Below are 26,965 nucleotides of genomic sequence, written 5' to 3' on the forward strand. Positions count from 1 at the left end.
ACAAAAAGACGCTCAAAATGCTTGGTCCTAGGACCTGGTGCACGAAAAAACCTTTCGGTTATCAAATCGCACATCACGGATACCTTTTGACGTTTTGTTCAGGACAACAGCTAAAAATAAATAATGTAGTCTTATTTAAAACTCTTAAAGTAAAGAACAACCTAAATAACTTTATAATGTGCAAAAAAGAAAATTGGAAACGATTAAATTAGTTCAAGTACGTATGTATAATCAGTTATTTTTTGAAATGTTTTGCTGAAACGTTATTATTGTTAAGATTTTTACAGGGGTTCGCAAAACTTAACACTTCATTTGAGTAGGGTAACAAAGATAAAATACTTTAAATCACGTAATGAAAACAGTAACCTTCTCACTTACTTTTCCTATTTACACGCATAATTTTTTTTTTCAAATTTGTACTTCAACAGGTAAATTTAAGTATTTTACAAAAGCTAAATCTACGTACTAAACACTTTTTAAATATTTTATGCTTCAAATAACTTGTTTAAAATTTGTTTTTTTAAGTAACGCACCGCTTGACTTGAATATAATACGAGTAGGAAAACCCTAAAAAGATTAAAAAACACAATTAAAATGTTTTCATTATTAATCCTGTTAAGTATGTGTTTGGTTTTGAATAAAAGCAAATACGTCATTAAAATAAAAGTACGTCATATAGAATCCTTTATTTTGAAACACGCATAATTTTGTTCTACGAAAGATTACTTTCTTAACTTGGTAGTCTAGGAAACAAATTGTAAACAATTTAAAACTTTTTGAAATTGAAAATAGTCTAAAAGTTCTTAAAATTTTAAATTAAACAATTTTTATGAACTAAAAATTCCTAGCTAATTTTCAATGTTAAAATAACTAGTTTTATAGTTAGATACGTTTAACAACGAAAATTTTCTATTAAAATCTATAAAAAAATGCACAAATTTCAATTTTAAACTAAAGTAGTTTAAAAAATTAAAAATCTGATTGAAACTAATACTAGTTTATAACAAACTCAAAATATTATAAACTTGTAAATATATCTGCATGCCTGTTAGGATTCAAGTCTATAAATAATAAATGAGTTTTAGTCTTTTTCTCTCTGTGATTATCATCAAAGTTAGGTCTGACTATTTCTAAACACTTTATTTTAAGTAAAATATTAGTTTAGTATAAAACTATAAAGTGAAACAGTTGCTACAAGGCTAGTGAATGTTTTTACTTGATTTAAACTTTCAGTCTCAATTAAAAATCATTTAATTTCAACAAACGTTTTCCTTATTGTATAGCATTTGTAAACTATTTGAAGCTATTTTAGCTACTTTATACAACTCTTTGTTTATTATTATTTAGTCTATGTTCAAAGACTTATAAACCCCTTTAGAAAACTTGAATGCTTGAAACGAAAAGTATAGCTCTGTATAATATAATATACTTTAAAAAGCTATGCGTTTTAACTTTTTAAAAAATAACAAAAACATACTTAAGCTTAGACAAAAGAGTCGTGTTAAGAAAATATATATATAATGTGTTGCATAGTCAATTTTTACCCTGGAAAACCACCAGTTAAAATGTAAACATTATTAAAACGCACCTTAAATTAACTTTTTCATTTTAATTGTATCCATTTCTTGGTTTCTGTGAAATCCTCTTAAGCTTTTATCAAACATTAACAAAAAGGCTTCAAAGATTTTTATGGGAACAAAATCTTAACAAACTTTTTTTTTGTTCAATTTGTTAAAGTAAGGAACAAAAACTTCAGAAATTATTTGGCACGGCTACTGTTGACGTAGAAAAACTACGTCATAAAGAAAATACACCTGTTTAGAAAAATTTCCGAAGATTTTTTGTTTTTTAAGTAACTTTTGCACACTTTTTCACGGTCATCGGTTTTGTTATTACAAAATTTTTTCGCAACTGTGTAACTAAATTATTTTGACGTCAGGAAAATAAATGGACTGAAAAATTTAGCTTTTGCATGTGATATTACTTGTTTTTGTTAATTTTTAAACATTTTATTTTAATAAGTTTTAAAAAATAGAAAGTCTGAAAAACGTTTCATTAATACAAATGTATAGTAATGTAAGTAGTTAAAATTTTAAAAACCTCTTTGTGTTTATAAGTTTTTGTAATATACGTGTATGAAACTTATTATTTATTAAAAGTATTAAAAAGCTTAAACCTTAAAACGTTAAAAGTACTAGATAAAAAATCAAATCTTTACGAAAAACCGTTTTAACTTATTACAATCTAACCTAACGATTCTTATCCTAGAGTATATTTACCCCTGTGGGTAAACTATCTTGTTTTAAGGGGTAAATGTACTTTATTACAAATTATGTAAATTAACATCTATAAACTGTCTTTTTTATCTATAAGTTAATACAAAACTGCATTTTTCAAGTTAAATAGTCTCTTTAAATTTTACGATATTTAATGAATAAAAAGCTTAAAGTTCAAAAATTTTTTTTTTTCAAAATAAAAGACTACTTACTTTGTAAATTTGGTAAAAAACTTTCAATAAGGGACAATACATGAAAAAAAGGTTAATAACCGCTGATCTAACTTGCTTAACTACTTTAGTTGATCTGACTATAAAAGTATTCTTTAATTCCATCATACTTTGCTTTTGTTTAAATGGCAAGCTTTTAATAAGACTTAATGTAAGCACAAGGTAATGTTTATAAAAATAATTATAAGAAATGTATACTTTCTGAGCTTGGAATAGTGCTAATAGTGTTAATAAATTTTGTTTCTTTAAAAAAAAACTACAAACCATTACAGACTAGATTTCAGAAAAACAAATGAGTTTCTTGCATGACAAACCATAAAATTTTGTATGTAATTATAAAATCTACACATTAATGGAGAAATTTTTCATCTCAATGCAAAACACCCTCTCACTTTTTCAAAATTTATGACGTATGTAAGAAAGCTTTTTTTTTACAAAAATTTTAAAAGCTTAAGTAAAGATTTAAAAGTGCAACTGAACAACCTTGGATGTTTTCTGTTTGATAACCATTTTACAAGAACGTGTTTACTTAAATATACTCAGGTGAAGTATACTTAAAATTTAAGCACAAACATCTTTTCGTGTCATTTTCAACTACATTGATTTTGCTTAATTTTGCTTTAAGATCTGTTCTCGCCTAAAAATCACCATTTAAGTAAAAGGTATGTTAAATTTACATTATTTTTAAAACATCAAGTTTTTAAACCGTTTTCAGATGCCCAGAAACGAAAGGAGCTGCGTATAAGTGAGTAATCTGATGTAACTGCGTATTAGCTTTGCTTAATCAATAAAAGAGACAACGAGTAAAACTCATTTCTACTTGGTTGGTATATGTTTTTAAAATCGTATTACCAAACTTAATTTACCTAAAATGATAAAGTATATTTTTTTTTGTAAACACTCTTAGACTAAAAAAGCGATTAAAACTCTTTATCAAGTATTTTAATGGATTTTTTGGTGTTTCTTTCTTAAGTTATAAATTTCCTAATAAAACTTTTCTAATAAATCAGCATTAATGAATCTAGCTGTTTGTTAATTTTTATTTTCTCACAAAACACGCTGCTTTTTTATGTATAAATTAAATGTTATCTGTCAAAAAATAGCTACTAGCTATACAATCTTGTTTGAAAATTAAAATTCAACAACAAGAAAAAAATCTGCCAACGCTAAAAAAAGGTAATAATTTTACGGAAAATAATCATAAAAAAAGGAAAAAGCGTGTCTTATGTAACGAAAACTTATTGGTAGTGTCTAAGCTCCACTTATGAATAATAAATGAGAGGAAATTTTGTTTATATCGATATGTTTTCACGATATATCGGGTTTTTGCGTATATTGCTTTATACGGAGTTTTTCTTGATATTGCTACTGAGAACACAGCAAAAAATTACAGGGATATTTTTCTTTAAGACTAACCTCTAAATAAGTTTTGGGTGGTAAAGTTATAATACGTATATGCTATTAATATGCGCTTTTTTCTGGTTTTAAATATTAAAGTCATCACTTTAAACAGTTTTTTTAAACTGACTGTAGTAATAATATTTTGTTTTTTGATTTAATTTAAAAAAAATATTACACGCTTACTACGTATATTTTACTTTGTACTAAGCAATCTATATATAATCATAAGTTAAAACTTTTATAAATAAAATTAACTAGTGTTTTTTTACAGATCTTGTAATAAACTTTTATACATAGTTTTACAAGAAATGAAACAAAACATTTTTGTGACATTCTCATCTTATAAAAAACTTGCAACCGTATACTGTAATAAAAATAGATTGAAAAGATAAAAATAAACATAGTACCTCTTTTTTCTTTTGTTCTTGTTTAATTACTGATTTTGTAGCAAATAGGTTTTTAACTTTTTCATTCATTAAGTTATACTAAAATTTGAAAAAATTAACAAGACCTACATGCACAAGGTACATTTAAATATTTATTTTTCATTTACATCCAGTTATTTATTTAAACAATTCGTTTTTCATTCGTTAAATACGGTATTGTTTGTTAAATTTTTCCAGACTTTGGAGTTTAGACTTTCTTCTTGGTTTCAACTCAAGTAGCTATTAGTAGAAATTAGTTATGAAAATTATTTTACTAAACTTCACAGACTTTACTAATTAGTAAAGTGCTTGAAAATAAGTGTAAAACTTTTTCGAGCTTTGATAACTTTGTATTTTCTTAAAAAACTTTTAAATATGTCTAATACAATACCCTTAAAACATCTCAATGAAAAATAAACACTTTAAAGACGCATCAACAAACGCTTTTACTTTTTCTGCATAATTATAACTTCTAATTTTTCCACAACTTGAGTCACTCAACAAAATCCTGAAATTTTTAAAGTTGTCCTCGCCACACGTTAACAACGTTTTGTGCTTAACAAGTCGAGATAACTTAACAAGTCGAGAACTTATATATTAACAACTCGGAGTTAAAAAAAGAGCAAAGCTAAAATAGAAACAGATACGGAAATCCTCTTTTTAGCAACATTGTGGTGTTTATGAATTATAAATGAGATGGTGCTCGCATTTCCCTATTTCATCCCCGAACTTTGAACTGGATTTCCGAGTGATAAATCTTTAATATATCCTTTTTTCAGTCTTTAATATATTCTTTTTTTTCAGTCTTTAAAATATCCTTTTTTTAACCTTTTAAGTATCCGTGTTTAGTCTTTAATATATCCATTTTTAGTTTTTCAATGTTTCCTTTTTCGGACGCGAATGTCAAATGTTCCGATTTGTTGACAAAACAATGAAAGTCCGATGAAAGCTGAAACTTTAAGTTAATTTGAATTTTTCAATTTGGCAGTTTGACCTATATTCTGCTTACTTTTTGCATCGAAACTTTATGTTTTTGGATGCCGGTTGTTCGAACAAGTAGTTTTTGTGAGCAAAGTACTTGTTAGAATATATTTTTGCGCTTTGCTGCTGTCAAAGTACGGTTTAAAGCCGTTTTGCAATCAAACTTTTATTGCTCAAAAATTTATTTTAATTATTTTTTGCCTTACGATTGTTGTATTGTAAAACCATATAGTTGAATCGTTTAAATGAAGTACAAATGTTCAGTTTACTTCTTCAAATTTAGAAGAAATTATATGCATCGTGATAATAAACATAATTTGTACATGACTGATTATCAGTGTAACTTAGTTGTTAAAATTTTGTTTTTGATACTTTTATTTTACCAATGCTTTAACGAAACTCTTAAAATACATAACACTTTATCAATGTTTTTTTCTACTAACATAACTTCTATTACAAGGTACATCTTAAACAAATCAGCTTCATGTAATTGAACGAGTAACAACTTAGATCAATATTAAATGATGTTGGATTAAATTCAAAAAGGCTTACTTAGGCTTCAAAAAAGCTTAAAACTTGGTAAAGTTTGTTTCTTACAGTTTTAATTATCTTTTGAAGTCAGACTGAAAACTCACAAGTCTAATGAAAAAATTGGCTCTCTTTTTATAAAAAATTTTGAGTAGCTTTTAAGTAGAACTCACGTTTTTGTTTATGTTTGTATTAGTACTTATTAGTTTTTATAATAAAAAACTACTGTTTTTCTAAGTTTATTGTACCACAAAAATTATCTCAGAACTATTTTTAAATTATTTTCTTTCAAATGCATAATTTTCTTAAATTATAAGTTTATACACTGTTTTATAGCTTGTTGAATCAGTTTTTAATGTAAATATTCATAAACACTAGTCTGTCTATATTTTGTTTATGCGTAATATAATGAACGTTAAATAATATAGAATATCAATCGAATTCGTAATCAAATACTCTATCGATTTTTTCGGCTAAACTTAAAACTAATCGTTATTGACAGCAATTAAGATTAATTATTTTATTTTTTTAAATTTTTTCATACAATTGAAATGGTTTAAGTTAAAATAAAATGTTGATAGAAACTAAAACGTTCTTTTTAAACAAATACTACTTTGACTTACATTCTTTTTATGTAAGTTTTATTTTTTTTTCTTATTTGGAAAAGAACAAAGTTTACAACGGTTTAGCTTAAATTATTCATTGGTTTAAACCTGTTTAAGTTGTCAAAACTTTAAAAGAGTAAAAGTTTTAAATATTAAGCTTACAAAAGTAGGTTAAAACTTTCAAAAACACTAGTTTAAATTATTTAGTTGGTTTTAAAAGTATGTTTTTCTTAAAAGTGCTTTTGGTTTCTAACTTTTTTTCTAACTTGACGATTTTCACTTATTAAATAGAAACATTATTCTATAAACAGTTATATAATTTATTTACCATTTTTTCTGCTATTCATTTTTATTCATTCTTCCGATTGGTAATGGTTTATAATAAAAGACTGACAGTTTAGATTAATTTTGTGATAATCAAAATAAAATTTTACTTTCCTAACTAAGTGCTATAGTGCAGTTTTTAATTAGTTATAGCTTAATGTATATCAAGCAAGTATAACAAATTTTAAATTTGGTACAATATTAACTACTTATAAAACATAAATTAAGTAAGTTATTTAGAATTTCAAATGCTAGTTTTAGCTTTTTTAAGTATGTATAATTTTCAATTTGTAAGACCTTTATCATTTAATTGTAAATTTTTTTACAGAATTATGTCCTCAAAAATAACATGTTTAAGTTTCTACATTGAGCGATTAAAGTATTGCAATTTTAAAACTTGTATAGCATACTGAAATAAAAATATTAGAGTACAAATAATATTCTTTTTTGTAACTATCTTGAACTTACACTTTTTAAAATTAACAGAGACAAAATGAGTTTAAAAAGAATTTGAAGCAATGAAAACTAATTTTTGTTATACTTTTTAATAGTTATTAAACATGAGAACTATTTTTTGTTATACGATAAAACTAACGGCAGTATATAAGCTTTGCATACAAAATAAATTGTTCACTTTTTCTCTATGGCTGTTTATAAGATAAAGTTATTTTTCTCTTTTTATTTTTTAGAATCTTATTAAGCTCTATGTAAAAGCTGTAACTTTGAAAATGATTAGGCAACATTTTATACATTTTTGTAGTATCATTATTTATGTTTTTTCCTAAGTACAGTTAGAAAACTAGAAATCAGAATGTGCAGAAATCCTAGACTTATACTTTGCAACCTTATAACTACTAAGCAACAACAATTTATACTTAAAAAAGTTTATTGAACAACAAAATTACTACCGTTAACAAGCTTTAAAAATTATTCTTTTATTTAATGCTAAACGATTTAAAGAATACTACTTAAACAAGCTTTTTTTAATGTGAATTTCGACTAAAAATGTAATTGATTTTATCGCTTGTTTAGGATTTATACCTTATCATATGATGCATACGTTTTGTAGTAACAAAGGTTGGGTAAATAATTAAACTATGTTGTTAAATCAAGATGCGCAGATAGTTTAAATTTAGTTCTCAGTCTGTAGTTTATAGCTTTATAAATAAAACAAATCACTGTTAGCACGAGTTGTAAACTGTTTTTGAGATTTATTCAGCGCTCGTTAAATCCTTTTTTAGATTATAAAAACAAATAAACCAGCTTGAAGTTAAAATTGATTTGTTATACGAATGTAGATCACTTAAAAACTATGTCAATAAACAATCTAAACAAAAATTTTATTTTTAAAAAAACTTTGCCATGATTTTAAGCTAAAAAATCTGCTATAATTGAATTTAATTTTTATATTTTACCTAGTTTTCGTATAATTTTAGATTAACTTCATGACATTGTAAACAATTTTCATTAAATTTTTTCAATTAAATATTAAAAATAGACTTACATAAGTCATGTTTTATTGCAAAACAAATATCATTAAGGTTGAGTGCTTTACTTTAAAACTATACTGTATTTCAATTTAAAAAACATAATGAAATAAATAAAGTTATTTTCATAGAAAAGACGAACTAATACACCAAAATAAATGTTATGTATATAGTTAAGTTAATAAAACACACGAGTTTGTTTTAATAAACAGTTTTTTGTCTGATGTTAAGTTATCATTATTACGTCACTGATATCTTATAACGAAAGCATCTGAGTGACATAACAAAAAGTAATCATTCAAAAAAGATATAAGTTAATACAAGTTTGTGTTTGAAAATAGAAAAGCGTACAGTTTACAACCTACACGCGAGTTTCCTTCATATTCATCATTGTGACGTCACTACTCGGTTATCCTCTCGCCGATACCCCCTGGTGACGTCACAATCACCTGGTTGTCGTCGACGTCAACCACACCCTGGTCGTAATCGGGTACCGGGTACTCCTGGTGGTGACCACGCACGCTGACGTCGTCCGTCTGCGAACTGTACCTCATCTGAAATAAAATTGCAAATAAAAGTTTTTTTGCAAACATATCTGTTTTAACAGCCTTTTAATGTTCAAGTCGGTCGGAAACTAAGTTGTCTATTACTGTTGATAACGGGAACGGGTCTAAATTGCACAAAGCCGAATTTGCATGAGGGTACTAAATTGCACGACAACAAATTGCACGGGGGAACAAAATTGCGCGAAGACGAATTTGCACCAAGGGTCAATGTTGCACGAGTTTTATTTTTGCACGAGAGTAAAAACTACAGAAAAAAATAATAAATAAACAGAAAAATAACTAAAAGAAAAAAAAAAGCTACCAACTAAGGGTAAGGGTTAGGGGTAACATAGATAGCAAAAAAAAAATATTGAATTTAATAAGAAATTCAACCCTTTTCAACCGTTTTCGTGCAAAAGTATCTTCGTGCAATGTTGTCCCCTCATGCAACTTTGTACGTTCGTGCAATTTAGACAGCTACCCAATGATAACATATCGCTCATACATGTTTAAACTATCTGTGATTACTGTTTCATTATTTAGCTTATTAATTTTATAGCTTCTAAATTGCTTGTTTTAATTTGCTGACTTTATTCTGCTTATTATTTATTTCTGTTCTCTCAACGTATATTATCTACGTTTTATATATGGGAAAAAAAAGAACTCAAATAAAGAACTCAAAAAGTTCTTTGGTATAAGAACTTGATAACCAGCTTGTCGTAAGTAACACTATTGACAATAATATTTACAATAAAAAAGTCAGTGTACAAAGTAGATTAAATATGTATCAATATTAATTCATAAAGTTCTTATTTAATTTTTAATGTTCATAACAGTTATAAGCTTTTAAAACATTAAAACTTCGAAGTTAAACCACTAAAAATATCAAATGATAACAAAAAATGTAATACCTACTGATTTATAGAAAAAAAATATAAAATGTTAAGTATTATATAAATTTTTTGCAGTTTAACTGTCGAAGCACAATTAAGCTTTTATGATTGTTGACTAAACATCTTTACCTGATGATTTCAAAAAAAGGTTCTTACCTGTCCGATATCTTTATTTCCTTTCAAAGACAGAATGCAGCAAGAATCAAAATTTTAGTTGAAGTATTGTCATAAATTAAAAAGCAAATCAATATCAAATTTGGCAAGTATAACTACTAAACCATTCTCATTTAGTAATTTTACTCAAGTCGCAAGTGGTCACAGACCCAGTTATTTTATTTTAAACATACATAAATTAAAAAATATTTTATATAAATACCTTATGTTTTTGCCAAACCAGTGAAGCGCAGATGGCACTGCTTGTGATAAGCAGGGCGGCTCCAACAGAATGTAAGATTATTGCGAAGATTTCAACTGTAGTAGATGCCTGTTAATAAAGATATGAATATTACAAAAAAAAAGTTTAGCTTATAGTTTTGGGATAAGTTTAAGTTACTGTACTTGTACATGCTTAAAGGGTTTTAATTAATTCATAAACATTTTGTTCAAAAAAAGTTCTTAATGACATGGTAAAATATTAATGATTAAAAAACGTAAACCAATTTTTGTTTAAAAGTAATACTTAAAGTTGCTTTTTAAAACTTCTTGAAAAGCTTCTGTTTTGGTTTTTTAACTTTATTTGTTTTTCAATATGGAAAAAATTTCAATAAAACCACCCACCCCAGCTTTATTTTTCGACTTAATTTTGATAGCAAAGTAATTGTCACCACCGTGAACCAGCCTGGCAATCATCCAGTAAACTTCACCGACGAATCCCAGGAATCCGAGCAGCATCTGTATCACTATCTGCAAGTAGAACATTTAATGAAAATTTTAAAGTATGAGTCTTAGTGCTTATAAAACAGTTACTTGCTGAGAAAGTCAAAAAGTTGTAATAGTTTATATACATTTGCTATGACAAAAGTATGATCAAATAAGCTACTGCTTTTAAAGAGCAGATATCTACATAAATAACAATAAAGATTGACAATTACTAAACGTTACATATTTAGTAGTTTCTGTTAGTCTTGCTTGAGTAAATGGCAAAAGGTTGAAATATTACAGGCTTTAAAAATAAGGAGTCTGAAGCTAATTTATAAAAAAATAAAATATATATTACCGCTTGTTGGCAGCTTGGAGTCTTTTATAAACTTTTTAAGAAATCGGTTTACATCATTTTATGGAACAAATATTTAAGATAAAAGAACAGCTTTAGTCGTAAAGATAACAGATTTAAAAGTAATTAGTGGTGTATATCATATTTCAAACTATTTTTAAGGTTAAAGTTTATTAAAAGTACAAATCAACTTACTACTGGAAACTTGTCTGGTCCAAAAACTATAAGAGCTCCACTTGCACTCAACTGTTGATTTTATAGAAGCAAAATTTTAAAACTTCTATTATTTTTCAGGAAAAAGAAACTTTTATTGCATAACTTATATATGTAAAAAATTTTAATGGGTCGATTTTACACAAGTCAGTTTTTAAACAAACAGAAAAGAACTAGTTGCTATCATTTATAAGCAATAGTATGATAACTTTATAATTGTGTGTATATATAACTAGAAAACACTGTAAAATTAAAATAGTTAGAAGTTAAGTTTTTAAATATACTGTAAACCATTCTAACAAGTTTTTAAAACTTAAAAAACGAACCCATAACCCACACGCAGCTTGTACTTGGGTGTTAGTGATGTTGTCTTTTTCGTCCTTGATCATGCAGAATATTATCCCTGACATTATACTCACCTGTCCAGCTATCACTGAGAGTATCTGAAAAATTGTAATAAAATCAGTTGTGTTTGTGCAGGTGTCAGAAATCTACATCCCGCAGAGATAAATTTTGCGGCCCGCGATGTACTTTTCGACAAAAATCATAATTTGGTTAATTCAAAAAAAAAAAATTGCAGTAAAAAACATACATTTAAAATAAAATTTTGAAAATTAAATATCTATCAGTGCTTTAGTATTGCTTATTTAAAAGTTATTTTTAGTTTAAGTTATTGGTAATTACGATTATTTTTAACAACTTTTTATTGGAAAATTGGCTCGTTACTTACAGAATGCTGCGGATTCCTGTTTAAGTTTTACATAATTTATCTTGTATATAACAAGAATTTGCAGGAGAACTTAGCTTATTTAAATAATTAAAAGAACATGAAACTGTTGTTTCTCGATATTATTCTATTCTGAACCGCTAACATAAACAGTATTCGTAAAACATAGTGAATATTGTTGTTTAAAAACACATATTGACAAGTATCAACAAGCATACTAAATCAAAAGATGAAAGTTTATTTACGCATTTAATGGCAAATAGGATCCCTGAAAATATGCTGACTTGACCCGTCATCACTGTGAGTATCTGTGATGTAGTATTAAGCTCTACGTAAGACTTTATTACAACAAAAATGATTCAGCAAAAGCAACTCACCCCGATTATTCTGAGAGTTTTAACTCGCTTCCCATGGACAAACATGAAGGGATGGCACATTTTTATTGCCTAAAGTTTATTATAATGTAAAGCCTTTATTAATAAATATTTTCAAGATAGAAGTTAACGTTTGTTAACTGTCGTTTTACATGTTTAATATGTAATAATATTGAAATTTGATCTTCAACTTCTAATGAAGTGTTTATAAGTTGCAAAACTTTCAATGAAGGTTTCTAAAGTATATAACAATCAACAGAACAACAGGTTACCTAGAAATATAAACACGTAAAAGTTGGGTGAAAATGTAAATTCAACTAAAAGTATTAAACTGTATATTTGAGCTTTAATATAGAATATCAAAAAATGTTTAATAACTTATTTTTTGTACTATAAAAAAACACTAATTTGTTTAGCTACGAAGACTAAGTAGAATCGTTACAGTAAGAAAGTATAAAGTTTTTTAGACTTTACATTTATCAGCCTTTACAGGTTCAATGTAAAAGTATGTTTAGATTAATAAAAATTAATACGTACAGATTAATTCGGAGTTAAGTAATGTACTAAATTTTACTGTCACTAAAAAATAAAGTGTTCATGGCTTTTACTAAAATTATTATTTTTTTTTAAATTAGCCTTAAATATGATCTGTAATTAAATCTACAAGCAAAAAAGATGATTACAAACATAACACAATGTTTACAAAATGTGCAACCAAATGTTATTATACTATAATACATTTTTTTTTTATCTTTTGTAGTTAAAATTATACAACTTTTATGCTTTAAAAAAAACATAATAAAAGTACAATGTGATCTTCACAGCTCACTGCTAGTTTAGTACAAGCAAGTTAATTAAGCTTTGAAGTAAATAGTGCAATAGTTTCCTGAATATGCAAAACAACTATGCTAATAAGCTTGTGTTAAAGTGTGTTGTGGTTTTAAGTAAGGTGTTTTTAAATAAAAAAGTTTTGTTAAGTATGTGTTATACAGTTTGAAAAAGATCTTATTGTTTTCAAACTCGTATAGACAAAGTATATAATGACGTTTAACAAAAACTTAAACATTTACAAACGTATTAAAAGTATTTAGATAGTTTTTTGTCAATTAGATCTTTTTAGAAAACACTATCAACCAATTATGTCAGCTTTAAAATTTTTCTTGATGACAATTATTTTTATCTAAAAATCACTTCAATAAGTTGCTGATCATTTTCAATAGAACAATTAAGTTTTAATTCATGCGCAAGTAAAGTTATTTTTAAAAGTTGTGCTAAGTTGAAAGTTGGCTATTGTTAATTAGCCAAAAACTAGGTTTAAAAGCAAAGAGTAAAACATTTTTATCAAAAAATGTACAATTTATAAAAAATTATTAAAAAACTTTTTACGAAAGTTGTCAGTCTTTATAGTCAAAATTTTGACAAATCTTTTGTAATTTTAAGTTACGACGATCGCTTTTACTGAGATATGTTTGACTACCAGCTTAAAAATCAAAGCTTTAGTTAGACAAAAACAACTTTTACTATATTTTTTTAGAAGTTTTAATTGACTTTGTTTTTGTAAACACTGTTTATTTTGAATAACACATATAAATGTTTTAGATTTTATTTTAAAGCCTTTGAAATTTTCTTTTCTATTTTATAGGGGAAAAAATCCTCAAAAAAAGTTTCAATAAAACTATAAGCGCATTTATGTTCAATTGACATGTCTAGTAGAAATTATGTTCAAAGTATGAAAAATTAAAAAAATATATAATAATGATTCGAACATGATTTATTAATAAACCAGCAAACTTAGTTACTTGTAAACTTTAAGGTATTGATAAAACATGGTATTGATTAGCAAACGAGAGAAAAGCTTTCTTATGATGAAAACATGAAAACTCGGTATTATATTCTGTGTTTAAGACCATGCATACACCTTGGTAATGATAATATAAAATCTACCTCATGACTAATAACCGTACTCAAATTTTTTGAATAAATCTTATTAGCAAAACTTTAATTTGATTTTTAAAGTTTTTTATATATATATACAGCTTAAAAGTTAAAAATTAAAGGAATCGGTTAGTGCTTTAAAGCAAACCACTTTAAATAACATCAACACCAAAACAAAATTAGCATTTAATTTAGATAGTATCAAAAAAGTAGCTATAACTAGCTTAAAATTGATTAGTGGAACGAAAAATTTTCTGATAAAATATTATATAACTTTTAATTGGAATATGTTTTAAGTTAGTTAAGACATAATCTGCAGCAAATACATTTATATTCATATTGTGCTTATGTTTTAAATAAAACTTACACTGTAAAAGAATTTTGGTTTAAGTAAATAAACGGTGCAGTTTTAAAAAATTGATGAAGTTTTCTCATAAAGGCGGGCATATTTGACTACCGTTTCAAATTTCAAAGTACTTAAAATTTGTTACTAGAAACAAATTTCAAAAATACGTTTAGTATGAACTCATGTTAACTTGCATCTTAATTATAAAAACATTATTCAATTATATTAATATATTTCTAAATATAATTCAATTACTATGATTTTTATTAATAATGAAGTAAAAACATTTTGAATATTTTACTGTATTTACATTACTGTATTTTTTTGGTTATTTAAACTATTTATTATAAAAGAAAGAAGAGAACTTTTTTATTAATGTATAACAAAAGTTTTCGAATGCAAAAATATATAAGTTTTATAGTAGGTTTATGTCCTAATACATTAAAAATTAAGCCACTTTGTCAAACCCTGAGTTAAATTACAAATTTTATTCGCGATAATTTTCAACTTGAATCTTTTACGAGAAAAAAAATGTTACAATAGTGAAATATTTAGGTCACAAATCAATACAATTACAAACAAAAACATTGAATATTTGCAAAATTCGAAAACTTAGTTAGATTTTCTTCGAAAAATTTCCCCTTTTTTTCCAGCAGCCCTATGAATTTTTAATGATTTCTCTCTCAGTTTTTCAGTTTTTTTTTTGTTCATTCACCACACCCGACTGACGCTAATTTCAAACTGGAGTTATTACATGTTCTCAGTAATTTAATTTAAAGTTTTTAGTTTTTTGACGTTTGATTTATTATATTTAAACAATTTTTTTGTTTGTATTTGTTCGCAATCTGCAAGAAATATTTAAGTGTTTTAGTTTGTTTGTTTTAGTATTTATTCTTTTTAAACTAAGTTTTTATACATCATTAAATCTAATAAGTTAATTATAAACTTTTTAAAGATTTTTTTTCATTAAGTATTTTAGTTTGCTTTATTTCAAATAACTTTTTTAACTTTTGTTTAAGCTGTCTTAGTTGTTTCTGATTAATTCTTGATAGAAAATAAAGTTACTAATCATTAACTTTTATCTTATAATTTTTTGTTTTTGTTTATATCAAAATTCTAGAATTTTGTAAAAACTTTTTTGTATTTAGCCGTTTAAATTAAAGTTATCATACTTTACAAGACAAACTATATGACATTCTGTTATTGTAAACAAAATTGATTCACTTTTGTTTTAGTTCATTTCGGTTGAATAGAGGCTTTGGTTCTTACTTTTGATTTGTATATGTTTTGATATTTTTATAAAAGACTCACTTTTGAAATCAGTTAAGTTTTTACAAAGCTATAAAAGTTAATATTTTATATACTTTTAACCTTTGTTACTTTTGCTTGGTTCACAATTTTTTTTTAATAATTTATTTAAAAACATAAAAATTTGTAACAAAGAGTTTTGTAAAATTTAAAAGAAAATTTAATAAGATCAAAAAAAAATTGAATAAAGTATGAAGAAATCATTTTTATTTGTATTTAAACAAACTAAGCAAAAATTTGAAAAAGTTTATTTAAAAATACTTACAAAAAAGTTTATGTAGTCGGTAATTTGTTGAATTTCTAAAGCGTTTGACCTAAATAGAAAAATTAGCATATGGTTATCTTTAACAGCTGTTAAACAGAGGTATTTTGATGTAAAGAGTTTACAACAGACTTTTTATATATTAAAATTAGGAATTACTGTAAAAATCATGCTTTATTTTGTAATTTATAGATTATTTCTGTTTTATAAATTTTGCTACTTTTTTTTTTGGTCCATCAACTAGCTATATTTAAAGAAAGATATATAAAGCGTAGTTGCGGTTTTTTTGTAAAAAACTTTTTATAGTCATTTTTTTTTTAATTTAAGTATAAGTTAATTTTATTTGTATTCACACATACTGTACAGATTTTGTTTACTTTAATTCAAACAAAATCTATTCTGGAAAAGTTTGGATCGGTTTCTTGTAAAGTTTAATCGTCGTAACAACAATTTTGTGTTTAATATTTTTGTGAAAGGTAATTTAATATGAATACCAGAGCTCCAAGGCAAACTAAACTGGTTCCAAAAATTGCTGTAAGTAAATTTAAAGTATACTTTCTTATATTTGTTTACTTTTGTTTACAGATAAATTAGATAAGATATACACACTTCCTCGTGCTTTAAATTCTAAGGTTTTTTTTCAAAGTAGTTTCACGTTTCATTTTTATTAAAGTACTACATACTTTAAAAACTAAAATCAATACTGAACTGTTAAATTCTTTTATTTTCTTTAAACATTAAACTAATAAATAACCACTTAATTACTATTAAATTAATAAACCATTAATATAGATTTTGAATATTACAAAATGAGCTAAACTATTTTTTACTAATGTTATGAAACTAATTTATAATAACAATACACAATACTATGTATAATAAAATACTATTTTAAAGAATGAAAGACTAGTAATAAAAGGAGGACAGATAGCAAATGATGACCAAACTTACAAGGCTGATATTTTTATTGAAAACGGTGTTATAAAGTAAGTTTGTTTATTAAATTTACAAGGCTGATATCTTTATTGAAATTTTTTTTTAAGTAAGCAGACTACTAATTACTAAAATATTGTATATAAAGCTTTTTAACATGATCTTCTAATTTTATCAAACATTCTATTCATCATAAGTTTTTAGTAAAACTGCTTTATGACTTACAAAACAAACTTTTTATGTAGTATTTTATAGACTAATATTTTAAACTTTTTTATTATGTTTTTAATATAATATTTATGCTTTACGTTATATTTTTATAATTGTTTTAACTTTAAAAAAAAAAATTTTTGTGCTTCTTTTGAAAGTACTGTACACGACTTTTAAACTATATATATGACATATGGATATAAATTGAAACTTTTGCTTAAAACTTTCAGCTAAATATTAAAACTTTATAAATTCTAGGCTGACATTTTCAAGTGAACTATGAATATTAATGATATAAATTATTATCACAGGCAGATAGGTTGTGATCTGCAGCTACCAGGTGGCATCACGACCGTTGATGCCACCGGAAGTTACGTCATACCGGGTGGAGTTGACGCTTCAGTGAATCTCAATTGTGACGTCACAGATACTATGACGTCTGAAGATGATTTTTACACAGGGACGAGGGCGGCGTTGGCCGGTGGAACTACTACTATTGGTAAGTTGTAGTTTCTTTAAAAAATAGTAGTTGTAATTTTTCTTTTAAGTTGTAGTTTAACTTAATTATTATTTTTTTTCTTTTTAACCTAAAATTTGTGATCTTTTAACAAAAACATACATTTTGTCTAAAAAATATTTTTACAAAATATATTACACTGTTTAGAATCTTTAATTAAACAGTTAAGTAACAAAGGTCATCTTATTTTACAAAAAATTGTTTAGTTTTTTTATCTTAATAGAATATAAAACAGGTTATTATAACTTTCCAGTTGGCTGTTTAAAGTTGTCGTTCAAACAGTTGATCGAATAATTATTAAATAATAACGATTTTTTAATAATAAATTTTAATAAATAATAAAACAATTACTTCCAGTTGACTTCGTGCCAGCGTGTTCACCGGAGCAGCTCCTCGCCAACTTCCAACTGCGCAGTGACGTCACAAAGACATCTTGCTGCGACCACTCTTTAGTAGTTGATCTGCCGCCGATGTTTGATGACGTCACCATGAGCTCGATGACGTCACTTTCGAAAGATCACGGCGTCAACTGCTTCCGCGTTTTCACGTGCGGGGAAAACCAGATGGATGACAAAACTGTTGGTTTTTTGATTAATAAAAAACATATTTTAATTATTGATGTAAGGTTTCAAGCTTTTTTGTTGCAATACATCTGTAGTACACCTAACTAATCTAAAACTTTTAACTAAGCATTTATTGATTTTAGTGTTTTCCAAAGTTATGTACCTGTAAAAACATGATGAAATTACTAAATTACGTAATTACTACTTTTTGAACAACTTTTTATTACATTATAATTTAATTTTGTAAAATTGCTCAATTTAACTTCAAGCCTTTTGTATACTACATTTAAGTAATTGTGAAACATTTATATTATAAGATATTATTCTCCAAACTTGCTTATAAGCTCAAAAACAAAGAGCTTACTTTTTTTTTTAATACAATTTTTAATAAAGTATATTTATTATAGCAAAATTAATAACTTTTACAAGGTCTACTAATTTAGTAAATACCAATAAAAAAATAACATACCTATATATAATTATTACTCGAATGTATTTTTTTATTCGTCTTAATATATTTCTTTTCGTTTCAAAGATTAAATAAAGTGCAGAATTTTTTTATTTAGGGTTTCACACTATAAATGATCTAAGCAAAATGATAAAGTAGCTTTAATTAAATACTTATAGCTGTTATTTTATAGTTTATACTTTTTTTGTTCATATTTTGAACCTTTAAATTTTTGCAATTTATAAAACAGCTATTATAGTAGGTTTTATTACTATCTAATATAGTTAATAACGAGCGAAGTTAACGAGCATAAAACATGTATACTTTAAAAAGTCTTATCAAATTTTGGCAACAATTACTTCGTTTAGTAAAATAAATTTGACTAGTTTTTGTTAAACTTTTAATAAAACTGCCAATCAAAAAGCAAATTTGTTTTTCTAATCGATTTTTGAAACGCAATCGATAAAGCTTACTACCACACCGTATTTAACTAAATTGAGCCAGCAAACAATGAAAAAAAAAACAGTTTCTTCATTAGTCAAAAATGCTATTGCAAAAACAATCTTAAACTGAATAAAACTAGATTGGTATGTTCAAAAATTTTAGCCATATTTTTTTTTCTTCGACATGTTATTAATTTTATGTTACACATCTGGTCAAATGACTAAACAGTTTTATAGTAATATTTCCCTATTTAAAACTATGACTAATTGATCAACAAAACAACTACACAATTCTATGAAATTGTGATCTACCCTTTTTGTATTTTTAACAAAACTTTACAAATCTTAATGTACAGTACACTACCGCTTAAGTAGGCAAATTGAACCCGACCAAAAAGTGCGTACTTAGCACGGGTAGTGCGTACTTTTTAAAGACATAGTATAATATAAACTTTAGTTGTTTGTTTTCTTTCTTAAAACTAACCACCAAATAATTAAGCCAAATAAACAAGTCTTTTTATTTTAAGTAACATTTAATACATAATTCTAATCTGCAAAACTTTTTACTAGATTTAAAAAACATTATTTTGTCTATAAAAAGTTTCTACATAATTAATACATACTATTAATATAGAAAGTCAATGTCAGTCAATGGTATAATAAAGAATATTAAGCCATATTTTGTTTTGTTAGAAGTAAAGTACCAAACTACATTGTGTTTGCCAAACATTTTGAAAACATCAATGTTTGTACATTTAAATTAAGTTATGACTGAACTATGTTGTATTTGTAGGTTTTTTAGCTTTGTCATCTAGATATTATTAATTTAATAGCATTACAGCTAAAATAACATTTTTTTTTCAGTTTTCTTCAGCCACTATATAAGTATTTTGTTTATTAACATTTAGCAACAGGACTGTCACAATTGGCCACTTAGACTACTCAAGATTACTCACCCTAATTTAAAATTTGTGAAAGTCTTAGGCTAACTCAGCAGGTTGGCCATTCTACCTTTCTTGATAAGTGCGTACTTAAGGCGTGATGCGTACCAAAAAAAGTGCGTACTTAAGCGGTAGTCTACTGTATTTGCGTCATTAATTCGTTTACTCGATTTTATTAAGATTAATCAAATTATAATCTTATTTTAACAGTTATTTGAGGTATTCCAGCATATTCGATCACTGGGTTGTATTGCGATGGTGCATGCAGAAAACGGATCAATAATCAGTAAGAAGGAAGAACTTTACAGGAGTAGAAACCTGAAAGATCCCAAGTACATACTGGAAGTTAGAAACGAACAGGTAAGTACTTTTTTGGCGTTTGTTGAGCGTATTCATTTTTGTTTAGGCTTTAACACTTTGACATATTGTAAATATCTTGTAAATACTATCTTATTGATTTTTTATAAATTTGTTAAGTTAAAATAGTAATAAGTTTTGATGACCTTAATAATAAAATTAATAACTATCATGTGAAAAATGAACAATTTAGTTTTAAAAGTTTTCTTTGTTCTATAACTTAACAAACATTTTCCAATTACACCTTCAAAATTATTATAAAGTCTTCATTTTTAGTTGGTTTTTAAAACTTGTAAGATAGGTTAATTTTTTTTGATCTTAAAAAAAGGTCTTACTTTCACTAGATGGAAGCAGAGGCAGTAAATAGAGTTATCGTGATCGCGAACGAGGCAGAATGTCCTCTTTTTATTTGGAATGTAACTGGAGAACCGGCGTTGAAAGTTATCAGTGATGCAAGATTGAGAGGTGTGAATAACTAAAAAACTGCGTTAATTGTTTGCTTCTTCTGTATTTTTAACTATTTGACAATATTTGTAAAATCTTATCAGATAAAATTAACGTATGTGTGTTTCTTTATAACTCTAGATTATCAATGCATTTACATAAATGCATCATGCACAAAAATTATCTCTAAGCTAAACAGTTATCATAGTTACTTATCTAAATAATTATTTTTGCAGTGTTTTGAAAGCGTTTAAAGAACTAAAACCTAAAACTTCTAAAGTGTTTTTTCAATATAAATTTTTTAAGTTTTATAAATTATTCCTCAAAAGATTTTATTTTATAAACGTAAGCTGATTTTAAAGCTTAAAGTTTTATGCATTTGTAAAAACATAAGAAACTTAAGAAAAAAAAAACATGTTAAACAAGTGCAGAAAATGCATGATCAGCTTACACTTTTGCATTGATTTTGTTTCATGTTTTTCAGTTTAAAATACTTCAAACTAGTCTCTGCGCTTTTAGAGCCTTAAAAAGTTATTGAAAACTTAAAACAAAGCTTGTTTAACAGTTAAACACTTCGATTTTAACCGAAATTATTACTATAACTTGCGTTTCATTAGTGAGCAAATTATTGACAACCTATTTTAAAGAAATCAATCATGCATAGTTTAGTCTGGGAATCGATTTATAATGTCTTGCTAGTAACTCACTTTTTTATTACTCTTAAAACACGCTTTAAACATCACAATGTAGCTATTTTTTAATCTTATATACAAAAACCTAACTTTACTGTTTTAAAATTTGTTCTGTTTAGAAAACTATCAAAGTTTTTATTTGAAACTTTCCTTTTCTTTGAAAAGTTCGTTTTGTAGACAGAGTTTCCTTTTGATTAATAATTCAGTGAGTTCTACTTCGTCTAAGCATGCGTTGCGTGTCTATACCGAACACATGGAGAAAGCATCTAATTTTAAAGTTACTTTTAACTGTTATTTGTTTTCTCTTATTTATTAAATACCATCTCTTTAAAGAGACAGTTCTTAGTGACTTTTATTTGGTTAAATGAAAAAACAATTTTTCAGTTTTTTACACAAAATGTTTAAGATAAGTGTGTGGCTAAATAAAAAAACTGTTTCACTTGTTTAATTATTAAGAAAATTAGTCAAACTTTGCTTATTTGGTACATACAAAAAATATAGAACCTTTGACTAAAAATATTAAACATTTTGTTGTCGCAACATCAATAAGTGGTTTTTATTAAAACACGCTTAAAATTAGTCCTTTTATAAGCTTAAAAAACTAGGGGTTCTTTTTTTTGATAAACAAAATAATCAATGTACAAACTTAGATTAACAATAAATTTGTTATGTAACTAGCTACGTAATTATTTAAAATATTAATTTACTAGGTTAGGAACCGTAAATAAATTTATAACTAAATTTAATTTGTATAACATTCAGTCGAAATTAAGAACTTTGAGTAGAAGTTGCTAAGCAAACGACAAGAAGATCAACATTTTTTTATTAATTTTATTAAATTTTACTCTTTTTTTTTCACATATGTTGCCAGTTGTACGCACACTCAATAATTTTACTTCTTCAGTTTCTAAAAGAAACATTATCCAAGCCAAATTGATCCAGAGTTTGTGCAAAAACAAGCATCTTTACTACCTTTTCTAAAATTATCTATTTTTCAAAGGTTGCCAAGTGTACGCACAAGTGCACGCAGTCTCTTTAATTCAAAACGGATCAAGTTACAAGCAGTCTTCGTGGAACAAGTCCGCATCGAACATAACTCATCCACCTCTGAGAGACGATCCCAAGATACAACAAAAACTTTTGAATGCTTTAACAAGGTATTTGAATGTACTATTAATGATAAAACGCTAAGCTTTTAAAACTTCTAGGCTTTAAGGTAGACATAGTGCAAGAGTCGAATTGAACTTCATTAAAACCTTGACAGTTGTTAAGAAGAATTATCATACTTTTTATACTAAAAAAAAACATGATAAAGATACAACAAAAACTTTTCAATGCTTTGACAAGGTGGTTGAATATCTGTTGTCATTTTAACTATTAACTATAAAAACTGTTAGATTTTAAGGTATGGTCTACACTCCAGTTTCAGTTGAATTTTTTATTAGTATAATTTGAATTTTACAATTAAAACATTTTTTTAATTATTAACAAATAAAACAAACGTTTGGAATTTTTTTTAAAGGAAAAATTAAAAAAAGATTCTAATTACAAGACTATTTTTCAGAAACTAAATTTTAAATATACTTAAAGATATTGGTTACTGTTGTTATTGTCATCTGGTTTTATTTAAATTTTTACATTTTTTTTCCATAGGTTTTCCGCTAATAGCGTTTAAGCAAACAACTATAGCGAAACCCTTCAACTAGTATCAACTAGTAGTAATAGACCGACAAACATTTTATTTACATAATTAGCTTTAATTTAAAATTTGTTTTTAGTTTCAATATAAGAACCTACTACTACTATTTACAGCGGAACACTCCAGCTAGTGTCGTCAGGCCACTTTACAATTTCCACATTAGACAAGGCGAAGGCGGGAAAACAGGATTTTAGCAAGATCCCCCCAGGCACCAACGGAATATTCGAACGCATGATGGCGTTGTGGAGTGTCGGCGTGGTGAGTTGTAAACTTTTTTTATTATATTTTTAGCATACCACCAATATTTACGTACTATCGTGGTTGTAATTAGTTTTTATTTTTTTCAAAAGTTAAGAACTTTGTTGTCTCGTTTTTATAGCCAAAACTGCATTTTGTGTCAAATTAAATACAATGGTGAGGTCATTGCGTTCTGTCTGTACTTCGTGTTATGCGTTTTAAATTTTGTTTCTACAACTTAACTAGTTAAGTGGCAAAACATTCGGTAAAACTGCTTATATGAATAATGTAGTTTGGTAGTTGTAATTTGCACTCCGTTAAAATAACACGCATCACTTTCCTTGAAAATTTGCTTTCGCCAGTAATGGCCAGCAGAGACGAAAGCATTAATAATAAATAGCTGTCTATCATGACTCAAGCTTTAACTAGCGAAAACGCTTTTTATGAACACTTTTTAAAAGATTAAAATCTTAAACCACCGTATTATTAACAAAAATATTCTAAGGCTTCTTGTTTTACAAAAAATTTCTCAATAAGTTAAACTATTTTTTAGCAGCAAAACTACCTTTGTAAATGAAACTTAATTTTTAATTTTATACTTAAGTTAAGTTTTAAGTTAAAACTTTAAACTTTTAACAGCAAACCGGAAGCTTGGACGTCAACGATTTCGTCAATATGACGTCATCAGCTGCTTGCAAGATATTAGGGGTTTACCCTAAAAAGGGAAAAATTCAGGTTTGTTTTTTTTATAATTATAAATCAAAGTCTATTAAAGTTTTAAGTGTTCTTGTACAAACTCCTTGAAATTACTTTGATGTGAAAAAAAGTTACTAGGTATAGTTAAACACTCTTAAATTTTAATGCTAACTTTTATTAGTAATTGTATGCTGCGCAAGCTACACCTAATTTATTTTCTTATCTTTTAGCACCATAACTTCATGTTCTTTATCAATAAAATTTACTACTTATCAAGCAAACCAACTTAAGTTCAACCTAAAAGTAAAATAGTGTACGTTATCAAGGTGGGATCGGACGCAGATATAGTGGTGTGGAAGACCGACTCTGAGCGCCATCTAGCGGTTGAAAGCAGTAGGCTTGAGATTCAGCATTCGAACGTTGCGAATTCTTTCGAGAGTGTTGAGAGCGACGCGGGACCCAGTGTGGTGATCTCGAGAGGAAAGATTATGTACGCTGATGATCAGGTTAGATGTTTGAACATGTTTTTGAAAAATAGTGTAATTAAACCTGTGTTTTTTTTCCTTTAAAATCCTGTATTCAGAAAAAAAATATCACAATCACTAAAGCTGTATTTTAAGCGCTTATTACTTTGACTATATACAATTAAAACGGTTTAACAATATTCCGATGGTTGTGTTACTTAATCTATTTTTATAAAAAATATTACGTACATGTTTACCAAGAGCACAAAACTAGTGGTATATAAGTTTGAGTTTTCTTTAAAAATTTAATTTGTTGGAGCAGGTAATCTGAGTAACTTTGTATAAACTAAAAGAAATTCCGACTAGTATTTCCGTGCATTTTTTATTTTATGCAAGATAATTCCGCTTTCAGATCAATTCTATATTGAGCAATCAAGTAACAACTTGAAAGCAGTATTTTGACCAGCTTTTTTTTTTTTCAAAAAATATAAGACACCGTCCACTTTCAGATACAAGCAGTCCAGTCGCACGGCAATTTCGTTTCACTGCCCTGCTTTCCACCCAAAGTGTACGACAAACTGCAGAGGAAAAACTACTCACCGCCAGACGTCAGTGTTGCCAATATTGACCAATCAGAAAACAATAACAAGCAGCAACAACCTGTTGAGAGGTAGTTATTGTTTTAATATCCAAATTACACTTTTGCGCTTATTTCTGTGAGCCAAATGCACACTTTGGTTGTTAGACGTAGGTCATTTACTGTTACGCTAAAGTAAAGAATAATGACGCACATGATTGTATCTACAAAGTACATTTTATTACATTATTACATATGATTATTAGTGAATGTATCATCTGTATGAGACTTTTTAATTACATTGATAATAAAGTGTTGAATTTCGGAGCAACGCATCATATGAAATAAAATTTTTGAGTTCGACTAAACTTTAAAAAGTCAACACACGTGTATTGTTATTTAAAACTTGCTACTTGATATTAAGAAAATAAAAATAATAAATTTCAAACAAATAGAAACAGTTTAGTTAAAAACGCGTATTGTAGTAATAGGCACCAAGAAATTCATAATAACTAATATTCACTAAAAAAATAATCATTTCTAACAGAGTCGCAGTTAAAAGCGCAGATGGAAATAGGTACACAAGAAATTCGGGACACAGAGCAATGCACCAGTCTGGGTGGAGCTTTTCTGGTATAAATCAGTTGTTTAAACAAACAATAGTTAAAGCTATCTATAATTTGATTGTTTACTATCATCACTAACTATGATGCTAGTATGACATTGGTCTAACTCAAAGAGTCAAATGCTGTCAATGTAATTGTAGTAAAAAGTGTTGAAAATTTACCAACTGTGCTCAAAAGTATTTAAACTAGACATACTGAAGTTTTAAAAAATTCAACAGGAGATCAAAAAGACGACCAGACTCCCAACAAGTCGATGATCAGATGTTACAAGCCTCCCGGTGGTGGCAGTCAGATCACACTCAACTAATTGTGACGTCATAAAACAATAAACCACCACGTTCAACTGCGTGTTACGTAATAATCCACCTTCTAGCGTACTCTTGTTTGCAACGTCATAAAAGAATAACTCGCTTCAGCTACCCAGGCCTTGCAAAAATGGCTTTTAGTATTCTATATCAAATATCAACAAACTTATTTTTAAACTATTGAGTCCAGATATTTGTTTTTATGTAAAAGTTCTCCATAACCGTGCTTTAAAGGCCTGTGGTAGTAAACAAATAAACATTCAAAATAGAATCTACAGCTCTCTATGATTATTTATTATGTTTAAAATTCTGTTTCGCTTTTTTTTTATTTTTGTTTGCAGTCGAAGCTACTCTCAGATTATTTTTGCATGACATTTTATTTTATGTGTTCATGAAAAATTTATGTTTTGTTCTGTCTAGCGTGGTGTCTTTGAAATTTAATATATCACGTGTATTTTATTTAATAAATAAACTTAAACAGTAAATTAATATTTCTTACTTGTTTATATTTAGTTTAAACGACTAATAACGACTAAAGTAAAATTTAGCTTTCTTAAATAATTTGATTTATCTACACTAAGATATTTTTTTCGCACCCTTTCTAGCTAAACTATCTTTTAGGGTGATAACTAAGTTACATTTAGTTGTAAAAAACAAAGATTCAAAAAATTTAAAAACTAAGAATTTCTATCTAAATTGAAGCCACTTTACTCTGTATTTAAACTTTTTCAAAACGTTTT

At 26.6% G+C, this 26,965-nt stretch overlaps 1 protein-coding gene across 1 annotated transcript; it reads left to right on the forward strand.

The window, feature by feature from the left end:
* Window positions 1-16,445: 16,445 nt before the first annotated feature.
* LOC145842315 (dihydropyrimidinase-related protein 2-like) lies at window positions 16,446-26,704 on the forward strand. The gene is made up of 13 exons (XM_082949740.1): window positions 16,446-16,607; window positions 16,971-17,059; window positions 17,528-17,715; window positions 18,091-18,311; window positions 20,339-20,488; window positions 20,830-20,950; window positions 22,622-22,778; window positions 23,434-23,578; window positions 24,197-24,292; window positions 24,580-24,759; window positions 25,227-25,387; window positions 25,842-25,927; window positions 26,139-26,704. The coding sequence occupies exons 1-13, from the start codon at window positions 16,560-16,562 to the stop codon at window positions 26,225-26,227; spliced, it is 1,731 nt and encodes a 576-aa protein (XP_082805866.1). The 5' UTR covers window positions 16,446-16,559; the 3' UTR covers window positions 26,228-26,704.
* Window positions 26,705-26,965: the final 261 nt, after the last annotated feature.

Source organism: Thalia democratica, chromosome 8, assembly GCF_965202585.1.
Source record: "Thalia democratica chromosome 8, ktThaDemo2.hap1.1, whole genome shotgun sequence".
NCBI classification, from domain to species: Eukaryota; Metazoa; Chordata; class Thaliacea; order Salpida; family Salpidae; genus Thalia; species Thalia democratica.